The sequence below is a fragment of the Bos taurus genome, chromosome 5, assembly GCF_002263795.3.
Source record: "Bos taurus isolate L1 Dominette 01449 registration number 42190680 breed Hereford chromosome 5, ARS-UCD2.0, whole genome shotgun sequence".
Taxonomy (NCBI): Eukaryota; Metazoa; Chordata; class Mammalia; order Artiodactyla; family Bovidae; genus Bos; species Bos taurus.
Window position 1 is genome coordinate 108279327 of NC_037332.1, and position 13319 is coordinate 108292645.

Here is a 13319-nt window from a genome sequence, read left to right on the forward strand (position 1 = left end):
ACAGGAAGGCATCACTGGGTAGACCCAGTCCTGAAAATCAGCTCTGAGGAACAGCAGTAATTTTCAACTTCTTCCCAGATGACATGCTTTACAAGAGCTGCTAACAGTTTGCAAAATTAACTGTCACTTTCCCTGTTTCCAGGGGCTTCCCTGGTGTCTCAGACAGTAAAGAATCTGCCTGCAAAGCAGGAGACCTGGGTTTGATCCCTGGATTGGGAAGATCCCCTGGAGAAGGGAACGACAACCCACTCCAGTATTCTTGCCTGGAGAATTCCATGGACAGCGGAGCCTGGAAGGCTACAGTCCATAGGATTGCAGAGAGTTGAACACGACTGAGTGACTAACACCTTCCCCCTTTCCACCATAAACGAGAAAAGGGCCACATAGCAGGCAGGTAAGGCAGAAAGAGGGCTTCCCAGGTGACACTGGTGGTAAAGAACACACCTGCCAATGTAGGAGACATAAGAGACGCAGGTTTGACTCCCGGGTTGGGAAGATTCCCTGGAGGAAGGCGTGGCAACCCACTCCCAGTATTCTTGTCTGGGAAGGTCGCAAAGAGTCGGATACAACTGAGCAACTTAGCATCCACGCAAGGCAGAAAGAAGACCCGTGAAGGGCTGGGCTTGCTGCTGCTTCACCCTAGGCCCCTGAGAGGCAAGCCCTGGAGAGGGGTCACTCTCTGGCCAAAGCTCCGTGGGGCTGATGCTGGCTGGGCTGGGTCCCTCACTCGGGCCCTCCAGGCTCCAGCAAGTTCTCAAGATTTACACTCTGATTCAGCCAGGTCCCTTGTCAACACCGCCAACCTTAATTAACCAGGATGCCACATCCTGGGACCAGACCTCAGCCTTTTCCTGGAGCGCTTACCCCTCTGTCCAGCGGGACTTTCACATCCATGGAGAGAGACCCGGTCTCCCCGTTGATCATGGCTGTTCTCAGCTTCGAGGAGAAAGAAAGCAAAATCAGTTGCTTGGCACACACTAGAGTGTGGAGGCTCTGAGCCTCGACTTAGAGGTCAACCCTGGGAACACGCTTGGTTTTCCCCTTTCCCCTGTGAGCAGAGCCAGGGTGGGAAAAGAGATCTGCTTCCAGGGCTCTACTCCCCTTAGCTGGAATTCTAGAATTCACCAAGATAAGGCTCCCAGTGGGCTGATGAGCGAGGGACACTGTGGCCGACCCTCCAGACACAAGTTCCTCCAGCAGGAGCTCCTGACAACAAGGCTGGCCTACAGGCACCTGAACCCAACCTCTGCGGCTACAGACACAAGCTCCTTCAACCTCGGAGGGAGCAGCTGTTATCTCTCTGGGGCCATAGGGAGAACCATCTGTTAGCAGCACCACTTCTGCTTTGGGCCCGGAAAGTCTCCACCGAGGGAGTGGGGTGAGCTCAGCACCTACGCACTCCTCACCCCCGGGCCCCGCTGTCCAGCCACCCACCCTCTCTCCCTGCGCCACTCACCATTCCGGCCTGGTCCTCCCACTCCACTTCCGAGAGGTCCACGCTGTTGTAGTTGGGCTTGGGCTTCAGTTTCTTCCCCTCTCGGTACTGAGTGGGCCGGGCAGGGGAGAGACACGAGGTTAACACAAGGCCCCGCTCAAGCCCAGCCCTTCCAGAAGGCCTGTGGGGCAAAGCCATAAACCAGAGCATCTCGGCCATTCCTTCACCCAAGGCAGAGGGGCCCTGGCTAGTATTCGTGATGGATGCTCCGGGCCTCGGAGGGAGATCTCCTTTGACCAGGAGCTTGTCCTGGTTTGGGACTCTAATTGTTAGAAAGTTCTCCCTCATCCAGAGCAGAAATCTGTCTCCCTGTGACTTTTACTACAGGACCACCAGGGATGCCCCTATATTGGGTTCTTAAATGGAACCCATTCACTGTTTCAACCGTTTCTATAAACTACCCCCAAATCTGGGTGTGGCGGCTCAGATGGTAAAGGAGCTGCCCAGAATTAGGAAGACCCAAGTTCGAACCCTGAGTCAGGAAGATCCCCTGGAAGAGGGCATGACTACCCACTCCAGTATTCATGCCTGGAGAATCCCATGGACAGAGGAGCCTGTCAGGCTACAGTCCATGTGGTCGCAGAGAGTCAGACATGACTGAACACACACACATGAACTACCCCCAAATCCCATACAGTTAAGACGTCAAGGCAAATAGGGTTGGCACCTACCAGGGGTCGGAGGTCAGGATGTGAGAGGATGTAGCCGTTGTTGGTGTTCAGAAAGGCATAGCCATGCACCCCGAGCTGGGGAGACAGAGATCGAGGGAGTATCAGGGGGTCTTTGTGCAGGAAGACTGGGACTGGGCAGGGAGGAGGACCAGGATGGGGAGAAGAGACCACAGAGCAGGACGCAGCTGATGTGGCCAAGGATCCCAGGGGCCGCAGCCTCCGTCCCCTCTGCTCTCTGTGCCTGCACATCGAGGGTGTGTGTGGATGTCTGGGGGGCATGTGTGGGTGTGGGGCAGGAAGGCAGGATGTGGGGGGCGGTGTCTGGGGGCGTGTCTGGGTGGGGGATGGGGGTGGCATGTCAGGGGTGGAGTGTCTGGGGAGGGGGCATTAGGAGGAGAAATGCAGACTCCGTCCCAGCTCTGGTCTCAGCCACGCTGTCTGCAGGGAGGCTCCTGAGCCTGCTGAAGTGGCTCCTGGGGGGCCTGTGACCCCACTCGGGGGCTGATCCAGGCTCACCTTGTACCGGGGCGCCAGCTTCATCAGCTCCCTCAGGGCCACGTCAGAGCCCACTACGCCCAGGAGAATGCCGTGGGACCGCTGGAAGGAAACGCCGGTGTCAGGGGACCCGGTTCCCATGCGTGAGGCCAGGCTGGACCCCCAGCCCTCCCAGACCCACAAGAGGAAGCCACTTGCACCTGAGGCGGTCCTTGCTCTGCAGTTAGAGTTTAGGCTGAGATCCTGGAATAAAAACCTAGAACCTAGCAGAAGAGACCCCCAGGAGTAACGTCATGCTGGGAAGATTACTGTCCTGTATTAACACTGAAGTTGTAATATTTAAATGAAATACAGAGTTGAATGAATAATCAGCCTTCACAGCAGAGGCTGAAGTACTGGGATCCGGGGGGACCCTAATCTGAGGGCTGGGGGGCTGTGAAGCACACAGGGCCTGTAAGGAAAGTTTTTCTGGCCAGATGGAGGAGGGGAGGCTCTCAGACTCCCCCACCAGAGCCTTCACAGATAAGTCAAAGCCTGCCCACACCTGCAGGGTCAGTGTGGCTTTGCTGGACGCTGGGCAGGTGACCCCTCTGGCCTAGGATCCCCAGGCAGGGTCCCATGCCCAGAGCAGCCGGCCAGCACCTGCTGGGTGAGCAGAATCACAGGGCAGCTTCCAGAAGTGAGGATCCCGCCGGCCCCTCCCAACCCAGAGACGTGGGCTCCTGGGGCACAGGGCCTGGAACCTGTGTTTACACCCGACCATGGTGACCCTGAGCCCGTGTCAAGAACCCCGGGTCTAAAGAAGCCAGCCGGCAGCCCCAGCTCTAACCTGGGCAGCTGCTCATGAGCAGCCACTCACCGTCTCATTCTTCTTGCTGAAGACAGGCATGGCCACGGTGGTCAGCAGCGCCAGGCTCTGTGCCTGCGGGTGGAGAACTGTCAGGGGGGCGGGCGATAGGACAGAGTCTGCAGATGGGGACCCAAGTCACCATGACTGCCCGCAAAGAGGCTTTCCTTCTCTGAATGAGGAGGAGAGTTGGCAGAAAGGCCGGAGGGGAAGGGGCTGGAGGGGAGCTGGGGCAGACACCACAGCAAGCAAAGCCCTGAGTCAGGGCGGGTCTCAGAGCCCTGAGCCCATGGTCCTGCCCTGAACCCGTTCACCCAGGCCTCTTGTCTCGGCCACGCCAAGGAGGCAGGCACACCCACAGAACAGGTCCATCTGTGCACGAGCCCAGGAACAAAGGCTCAGACAGCAAGAAGCCACGCCGAGGAGCCACCGGGGCACAAGTTCTGGCCACTGAGATGCCAGGTTAAGTGTCCGGTAAGACTCTGTGGACATTTCCCTTAGAGGTGGGGTGTGCGCCCCTTCCCTCCTCCACCGGAAGCCTTGAATGTGGCTGCCACCATTCTGAGCCCCGGTAGCCGCTTACACAAGGTGGACCCCAGGATGGCAGGGGAGGGGGCAGCGGGAGGGGCCCAGGAGCTCGTCGTCCGCCTCCAGGCTTCTTGTACGGGAGAGGGAAACACATGTCCCTCCTATGGAAGCCACCGTTCCCAGGTCTCTCTTAATCCCAACCTGACATGGCGGTCTGTGTTTGTGATGGGATTTGAGGAGCAACAAGACTGTCCCTTTCCTAGACACTTCATCTGACCGTCTACCTGACAAGTCTGGCCCTACATGGGAGGGGCCTACAAGAGTCTCATTGGGTACCGTGGTCCAAGGGAGGATGCTGGGTTAAGCTGCAGTGTCTGAACCACTGGTCAGTCCCCTTTCTTCCTGGAGTGGGTGGGAGAGGACAGGGAGGCAGGCAAGGACCATGGAGGAGGGACAGTCTGGGGCTAAAGTCTCTGTCCAATGGGGGACGCCCCTGGTGGGGAGGTCACTCCACAATGCCTCCCCAGGAGGTGCTCTGCCCACCCCTCCCCAACCCAGGAGCCCCCGCTTGCTCCCTGGGGCCCCACCTTGCTATCTATGTAGGCTTCGGTCCAGGTGATGTCGTGGTCGTGGTTGATGACCATGGGCCGGCTGAGCACATGCAGGTATTCCATCACGTTCTCCTGGGCATCCGCCAGTGTGGAGATCTGCGTGTAGTAGCCTGGTGGGGGAGAGGGTGGCCGTGGACGCGAGGAGCACGCCCCCAGCTGCTGACAGCTCTTGGCTGGGAGCTGCCCTGGGTCAGGCACTGGGCGCTGCTTCTCCCAAGGCCGCCCTCTCCTGGGGCAGTGGTGCTGCCAGGACATGAAGGCCTGGCCCTGCCTGGACTTGGGAGAACCCCCACCCTCTCAAGATCTAGAGTTGCCCTGGGAGCAGCAGGGCCTCAACTCAGGGCACAAGCCTGCCCCTCACCCTCTGAAGGGCTGTCCTGCAGGGGTGAACCCCATGGCAGACAGCTCTGTCCCGCGTCTTTTAATTTTTTATTTTATATTGGAGTCTAGTTGATTTATGTCTTCCCTGATAGCTCAGTTGGTAAAGAATCTGCCTGCAATGTGGGAGACCCCAGTTTGATTCCTGGGTCGGGAAGATCCACTGGAAAAGGGATAGGCTGTGTTAGTTTCAAGTATATAGCATTTTTCAAAATTTAATTTTTGATTTTATATTGGAACTCCTCACCGCCTGCCCCTCATCCCACCCCTCAAGTCTATTTGCAGAGAGCCTCCCTCCACCTTTCTCTAACCACAGTCCCCGTCAGTCATGGGGAAGGGGCTACAGCTGAGGCAAATGCCGTACAGGCTGTGACTGGTCTAGCACGTGTCTGCACACCATCACCCACAGGACGCTCTCCCCAGCTCTGGGGAGCTGGGCCGCTTTTACTTCCAGGACGCCTCTTGTCTCAGACACTCTGATGCCCTTCCTCGCTCTGCGCATCTGACTCACGCCTACCACTTCTTTACGTCTCACCTCAGACACGCATCCTTCAGGAGGCCTGCCCTGACCCCCCAGATGCAGGAGGGCTGCCCCTCACCCACACTTTGGGCAGCCTGTGGCCCTCTGCCCACAGCTCAGTTCAGATCATCCCCTCACTGACGGCTCACGTGTGTGTCTCCCCGCCCCACCTCCCTGTCTTCCGGACAGAGTCAGGGCCATCCCTGCCGTCCTGACCACGTCCATTTCCCAGGGCTGGGACCGTCCAGAGCAGGTGCTCGGACATCCTGCTGGGGTCGAGGGGCCTGAGTCAACACCATGAAGCCTGAGTATTGGGTTCTTGCCAGAAAGAGATGAGGGCTGCTATACACAGAGCCTTGTTCTACAGAAAGCGATGGCCTGTGCCCTGAGTCTGGAGCAGAACCGAGCCCATGGGCTTCATCTGCAGCAGCTGGAATGGAGGCCGGACACCAGAGAGCACTGACATTGAAGTATCGGTCCCCCATCTGCCTGGTTTTCTGTGTGGCAGTTTGGGTAAAACCTCATTTGAAGAGACGGCCCCCCCTTCTGCAGACCCGAAGTCCTGACTTCTGGGTGCGTCTTAGGGGGTGTGTCGTGGGGTGAGAGCCCTGCAAGGAGCAATTGGCACCCATCTTGATTGTCTGAGGAGGAAGCGGGTGGATGCAGTCACCTCCGCTTTGGGTTCTGCACCAGAGCCCTGGCTCAGCACCTGTGCTCAGGAGAGGCCCCAGACACTCTGGCTCACATGGCATCACCCACCTTTGTTGTTGCAGGCGATCCACTTCAAGCGGTCAGCAAAACTCACTTCCCTCCCAATCAGGTAGGTGAAGACCCGGACCTGGTGGATGAGACCCGGTAGGCTCATCAAATCCCAGCCATTAGGGACCTGGCCGCATCTGGGTCTAGGTCTGGGCTTTGGACTGTGCACTTTCAGCCCTTCTAATTAGGAAGGGCCCAGGGCCTGGGCTCATGGTACGGGGGATGCCTGCCTGGTGTGGAGGTCTGCCTGGTGAGGCTCACAGCCCACAGTATTCCACCCCCACCATATTCTGTGCCCTCGAGTGGGGCTCTGTGGTCACCCTAATGTTTGAACGTCACCCTGGGTCTCATGGGCCAAGCATGCAGACACGGCAGGAGGAGGCACTCCCCCGGCACCCCCTTCCCCGACACCCCTCCCCGAGAGGAACCTTGCGGTCTGGCCAGTTGTACTTCTCCAGCACCGGCTCATAGTCTTCCACAGCACCATCGGTGATCAGCATGATGGCCTGGTTGCACAGGCTTCCTTGCCCGGCCTCTTGGAACTGTGGGGAGACGTGGTTGTGACTCCCTGCCTCCTCTGCCCCATCCCTGCCCTGTGCTCCCCAAGACACATCAGACCTGCTGCAGGATCTGGAAGGCTTCACGGAGGGCTCGGTCCACGACCCCCACACCTTTGACCATCAACTCGTCCACCAGCTGTTTGAAGTGCTGTTGGAGACAAGAAGTTAGAGGAGGGTCAGCGGTCGCTGGGCCTGGGAACTTTCACCATTGGTGGTACTTTCAGAGGCTGTGCAGAGCTACTTGCCCAGAAGAGCATGACTGCAGGACCCATCCCCTAATTTCACAGCTGGATGTCTGCAGCAGAGGTTTCTCAGAAGCCTCCAGGAGAAGCTGAGAGGCCGTGAGTGGCCGGGGGCAAGGCCACCCCCACCCCTGGAAGGAGAAGCCAGACGGGCTCTGGGTACACCCACCTCTCGGTTGTCCCGATCTGCCTGGACCAAGATCCCCTTAAAACAAGGTTCGATGTAGTGGATGTAGTCATTATACTGCAGAGGGCAGAGGGCAGAGGCCAAAGGGCAGAGGGCAGAACACACAGGGTCAGTTTGGCAAGTCAGGGCCCAGTCACGAAGCTCACGACTCACGACTCACGGAGGGTCAGGGGTGGGCTTACCCAGGCCCCTGTGTAATATGATCTTGGGGACCTTACGCTTTGGGCAGTTTCTCTGAGTAGAGGGAAGGGAGTACAGGGAACAGCAGGGCCTTGACTCTGAACATTCTCTCCCAAGTCCTGGCCTGGGCATCTTCTGGGGAGGCTAGCCGGGTGCTGTCCACCCCTGGAGCTCACAGAGTCCAGGAGTCGCCCAACTCTTCTCTCCGTTTCTGTCTGTCTGTCCCTTCACTTCATCCTTTCTGGGGGCAGGTGGAGTGGTCCTCAGGAGAATCAGGACCGGGGACTGTGGGCCCCTCCCTCCCGACGTGTCTGGATTCAGGGATGAAGGAAGTGGGAGCTGAGGGTCTCCCATCCTGCAGAAAGGAGGGTCTTTCCAGGATGACGCCACCAAGGGCACAGGGGTGGGGCCGAGTTAGAGGTCTACTTAGAATCTCCTTCATCTCGATCAGACCCCAGACTAGTCTGAGAGCCCAAGGAGAGCTGCTGCCTCAGAGAAATGGACATATGCACTTCCCACGCGATCTCAGAAACTGTGGACCCCTGGAAGCCCGTCCTGGGTGGGAGGCCCTAGCTCCAGGGGACAAAGCCCATAAGTACAGGTCACTCTGGTACAGGTGGAGGACGGTTTTTCTCGAACGGGAGGCGTGTTTACCGCGATGATGTTCACGAAGTCGTTCTCCCCCAGCGTGTCCAGGATGGTGGAGACCGTGTGCTTGGCGATGGTCATCCGCAGCCCCTTCATGCTGCCGCTTGTGTCCACCACGATCACGATGTCCTTCGGGGAGGTGGCGGCTTGTATGTACCTGTAGCAGAGGGGGAGGGACAGGTCTGCGGTGGGATAGCCGGAGTCAGAACCACTGTTGGCTGGGTCTCTCTTGTTTCTGTTCAGACTCTGGCTCAAAGTTCAAGTCAACGCCCAGGCTTGCTTGTGTCCGAAACCACCCAGCTGTTTGGCAGCCATTGCGGGGGCAACGGTTGGGACCGTGCCCACTGAGCGAGCATGTCAGGTGGGGATGGTCGGGTCTCGGTAGTGACCCTTGTCCTCTTTGGTTCAGGCCAGCCTGAGTTCCAGGGGGATCTGACAGTGGGAAGGGAGGGAGCCGGACCCCCCAGACCTGGTTATAGATCTGCCAGAGGAGGGGTGCGGGGGGAGAGGGGATCTGGCAGAGGGTGGGTGTGCAGTCAGCTCAGGGCCCTGGAAGGAGGTGTCGGGCATCAGGACAGGTGTGGTCAGTCCTGGAGCAGAGCAGCTGTGGGGTGATGCAAACACTCTTCTTCTCTTGTGCTGGGTTAGTTCTGCACACCTGAGGCCCAGGGGTGGGTGCAGAACAGGCCCTTGGCGAGAGCTAGGCAAAACCCGGAGGCTGCAGAGACACCAGCCCCAGAGGCCGGGCCCCTGGGCTCGCTTACCAGCCACGGTTCCGGCAGTCGAAGGTGATGACTCCGTTCTCATCCGGCGTCCACTTGATGCCTGGGGAAAAGAAGGCTTCACTCAGAGGCTGCCCCAGAGCCCCGGGCTGGGTGCTGATCCCAGGATGGCCAGGATGTGTGAATGGGTGTGTATGTACATATGTGTGCATGTATACATGTGTGTGTGTGTCTGTCTGTGTGCACGTGTGTGTCTGTGTGCATGTGTGTGTCTGTGTGCACGTGTGTGTGCATCTTTGTGTCTCCATGTGTGTGGATGGCCCCTGGGGCAGGGCCGGATGGGGATGTGGGCAGTGTGTGTGGGACCAGTCATCACACCCTATAAACTGAGGGGGCAGCAAGGCAGGAGGCATCTGATGGACGGACACTCACCCTCAACTGCCCAGACCCAGAGCTGGGTTCACTTCACAGGTAGGAACCCCAAACTCCTGAACTCCCAGCTCCCCGAGAGACACGGGCGAGGCCCGACAGATGTTCCTAAGTGGTTGCCCCACAGATGGAAACCTCTGACTGCAAGCATGTGGACCTCGGACTACGTGAAACGAGATTTTCGTTTTCGTTTCCCTCCCTTTTTTTCCTTTTCCCCCTTTTCCTTTCTTTTATATATATATATACATATATTTTTTTTTTCTCCACACTGTACAACCCCCTTCAGGGCTCACAGCCCACAGGTATAGAGGCCAGGCCATGGTTGCAGGCTGAAGTTGACTCTGGCATGAGCATACCAGGAGGAAACTAGACTGGTGATGTTCAAAACCTCACTTGGATGCCAACCAATCTGAGACCTGAGCAGGAGATGAGTGGGCTCCCGAGGCCCCTCCCCAACATGGCCTTTAACCCCCTTCCCTGAATGTCCTCGTGGAGCTGGAATTCTTTCCTGCCTTCGCCCTGCTGCACACAGTCCCTCTTCAATAAAGAGCTCTGCTTGCCTACACGTCTTGAGGGAGAGATGTTCATTGCTATGGCCTTGCTTTCTTAGAATCTGGAAAGGCCCGGGAACACACACGAGATATTTGTATCAGGTAACAGTAAAGGCATCTAATTTGGGGAGATTAAGAAGTCAGAGTGGGGGCAGAGATGTAAGCAGGAGAGTTCTCAGGTGCTTTTTTGACTGAGAAGAGGGTAAAATATGATTTAATTGTAAAACCTTGTGTTACACGTGCCTGCTAAATCCCTGTTACACATTCAGGACTAATGACTAAATGGAAACAGGAATAAGTTCAGAAGTGATAGGAAAAAAAAAAGAATTGGAGGGGGAGAATTTATGAAAAAAAGGTAAATCATTAAAAAAGAAAGGAAGAAGCAAAAAGGAAACATAAAAACAGAAGGGGGAGAAATCTAAAAAATATTATAGCATGTCCAAATATATCAATATAATACATGAAAATGTGCTTAACTTGCCAAATAGTAAAAGAGATTGTCAGTTTGAATAAAAATTAAAAAGCTATATGCTATTTTCAACAGATATGGCTAAAACAAAGTGACCTAGAAGATTGGAAGTAAAAGGATGGAAAATATATAGATATCAGGCATATACCAACCAAGAGCACACTAATATCTCTATGAATATCTGATGAAATAGACTTTAAAAGCATGTTATAAAGGTTAATGAGGAGCAAGCAGACATAAAATCAGTAAAGGCATGGAAAATTTAAATAATACGATTAACAAGCTTCATCTAATGATGTGAGCAGAATTTCTATCCAACCATTAAAACACCCATATTCTGCTCAAGCACATGTAGAATATTTACAACAGTTGATGACAAGCTATTAAACTAGCTCCCAACTAATTTCATACAATCAGCACCATATACACCATGTTCTCTGGCTGCAAACAACTGAATCAGAAATTTATAATAAAAAGATAAAGCTACAATCCCCATATATTTGGAAATTACAAAACACACTGTTAGATTACTAAAAGTTCAAAGAAGAATTCACAGGGGAATTCAAAAATATTGAGAAGCAAACAACATTAAAACACTCCCCTGACACCAAGAAGCACAAAGACTTCTGCGGGTCAAAAGTCACAGTGAATAGAATGCAAAGGGAATCCACGGAATGCAAGGAAAAAGCCAGACTGTGAAGAGAACCCAGTGACAGAGCAGCAAACAACCCAGGACAAAAACGGGCAAGCTTTGTGTCTGCAGACAAGTTGACAGCTCTGGGAGCCCTGATGCAGCAGGAATTCCACCCTGGGGAAGGCATGAGGGACATGGGAGGAGTCTCCAAGCATTTGAAGGGTTGTTCCACGGAAGAGGGATGAACTTGCCCACTGAGGCGCCAGAGAACAGAAAAGAACCAATGACTTGTTGTGGATTTGGGTAGTGAGACAGCAGTGTCCCTGGTGGCTTGGATGAAATTTGCCTGCAATGCAGGCGGATTTGATCCCTGAGTTGGGAAGATCCCCTGGAGAAGGGAATGGCAACCCACTCCAGTATTCTTGCCTGGAGAATCCCATGGACAGAGGAGCCTGGCGGCTACAGTCCAGGGGTTGCAAAGAATTGAACATAACTGAGCAACTAACATTTTCACACGATTTTTTCATGGGAGGGTCCACCCTGGGGAAGCCGTGAGCTCTGAGGTTGTTTTGTACTCCTCCTAAGAGAAACCCTGGGGGACATGGAACCATCCTCAGGACCCTCAGGACAGGCTGGGGCTGGGGACCTGGGACCCTTGGCTGAAGTGCTTATACCTGGACAAACGTCTCCTTGAGCAACAAAATACAAAGCAACTATAGACTAAAAATAACTGCACACGTGTGCAGTTGAGGCAGATTATGGACAACAAGATATAAAAACATCAAAAACACAACTGCCACTTCTGAAGAACTGGGAACAAAACCTGGGCACTGCGCACGTCCCCTGCACTCAACACCACCAAGGGGTGGGCAGACCACACAGGCACCCCTCCAGCCCAACCCTGGGACGCACCCCTACTCTCACCCTGATAAAAGGAACCAGCTCCTCGCCCGCGGGAGCCAGCAAGGGAACCTGGGTTTTGTTCTTGCTCCCCACTGCTGCAGCCAGGGCCCCAAATTTAAAGCCTTGCCTGAATTTCTTGTCTGTCTTCTAGACAATTTCTATTGATTGGGGAGTAACACTTGTCTCACCAAACAGGGCCATATCAAGGTTTTCTGGAGAGGGGGCTAAAATAAGACTGGGTGAGAGCTATGGAGGTGAATCCTTTTGAATGAGAAGTAACAGGAGGCAGAGCTCTTGGAGACCTTGTAGAGGGGCTTCTGTTTTCTGTTTGGTCAGTAGACCAGGGAGATTCCCCGGCTGTCTGCTGGGCTGCCCGCTAGCCAGTTTAACCTTGTTCCCACTGTTGAACATGGACTTTGTCCCATTTCTTCAGTGAGGATGCAGCCTTCTGAAGGTCAGAACTGTTTGGCCCTCCTCTCCACCTCCCACATGCTTCTTGCAGGACCAGAGTCCAGGTGGGCATTGACTGGCTATTTACCGAGGGGTCCAACGGCATCGTTGGTTCATCCCTTCATCAGTTATCACTTGAAAGTGTGCTTCTTGGATTGCAGCGTCACCTTGCTCCCAGAGACAGAGCCTAGAGGACTGTGGAGACGCCTCCCCGGGTCCTCACCTGGGTAGATGCGGAAGAACCCCGTGGAACTGCCGAAGTACTGCCAGGTCAGCGTTGGGTCTCTCTGGAAGTTCTCCACGAAGACAGCGTTCAGAGCTTCGGACATGTAGATTCCATTCAAGATATCTGGGTCTGAAGGGTGAGATTGTTGGGGGAATGCAGAGGAGATGAAATCAGTCTTCACCTGCTGAACATACACGCACACACAAGCACACACTTGAAAGCACGCTGCCTGCAGCGAGGCCATCCACACCCGCGCTCACTCTCCCCTGAGCCGGGGGCCCTGTTTGCTCCCGGAGTGGGGGGTCCGGAGGGCACCTTTGTTGTAGACGTTGGTGGGCAGCTGCACGCTGCTCAGGGTCGTGTTCACCAGCAGGTCGCTGAAGTGCGCGTTGGCCTCTAGGAGGAACTCGGCCCCCAGCTCCACATATGCCCCGCTCGAGTCCTTCTCGTTGAGGAGGACGGAGTTGTAATAGTCGAACTAGGGTGACCAAGAGGGACGGGGGTGAGAGAGGGTCAGACGGGAGCGGCATCCACATGGGCTGAGGAGTCCAGCCACCGCTGATTCGGGGCAAGTTCCAAACAGTTGGACCCGATGGTTGATTCTTCGGGTTTGAAGTAAACTGTCTGGATTATGGCTTCAGTCCCCACTTTGCTTGGTGTGTGGACATAGCCAGGATTGGGACAGACAGGCAGACACAGATTCAGGGGAGGTGGACAGATGGAGGTGCCCCCACCAGCACCCTGAGCTCTAATGGGAGTGGGAGGGCTCCTGGGACCCAGAACAGGGTCCCTGCAGGGGGTTTCCCTCTGAAGA

The 13319-nt window shown here is 55.3% G+C and overlaps 1 protein-coding gene across 1 annotated transcript in view; it reads right to left on the bottom strand.

Annotated features, from left to right (window-relative positions):
* The window catches only part of CACNA2D4 (calcium voltage-gated channel auxiliary subunit alpha2delta 4), a 66403-nt gene that overhangs the window by 47384 nt on the left and 5700 nt on the right, over positions 1 to 13319 (bottom strand). Inside the window, exons 6-20 of the mRNA XM_059887280.1 lie at positions 12821 to 12983; positions 12503 to 12634; positions 8886 to 8946; positions 8128 to 8278; positions 7276 to 7350; positions 6923 to 7012; positions 6733 to 6846; positions 6305 to 6383; positions 4502 to 4757; positions 4321 to 4391; positions 3521 to 3627; positions 2683 to 2763; positions 2167 to 2241; positions 1457 to 1543; positions 865 to 936 (exon numbers count right to left, since the gene is read on the bottom strand). Coding sequence (XP_059743263.1) covers positions 865 to 936; positions 1457 to 1543; positions 2167 to 2241; positions 2683 to 2763; positions 3521 to 3627; positions 4321 to 4391; positions 4502 to 4757; positions 6305 to 6383; positions 6733 to 6846; positions 6923 to 7012; positions 7276 to 7350; positions 8128 to 8278; positions 8886 to 8946; positions 12503 to 12634; positions 12821 to 12983 — 1614 coding nt within the window. The remainder of the gene's footprint in view (positions 1 to 864; positions 937 to 1456; positions 1544 to 2166; positions 2242 to 2682; positions 2764 to 3520; positions 3628 to 4320; positions 4392 to 4501; positions 4758 to 6304; positions 6384 to 6732; positions 6847 to 6922; positions 7013 to 7275; positions 7351 to 8127; positions 8279 to 8885; positions 8947 to 12502; positions 12635 to 12820; positions 12984 to 13319) is intronic.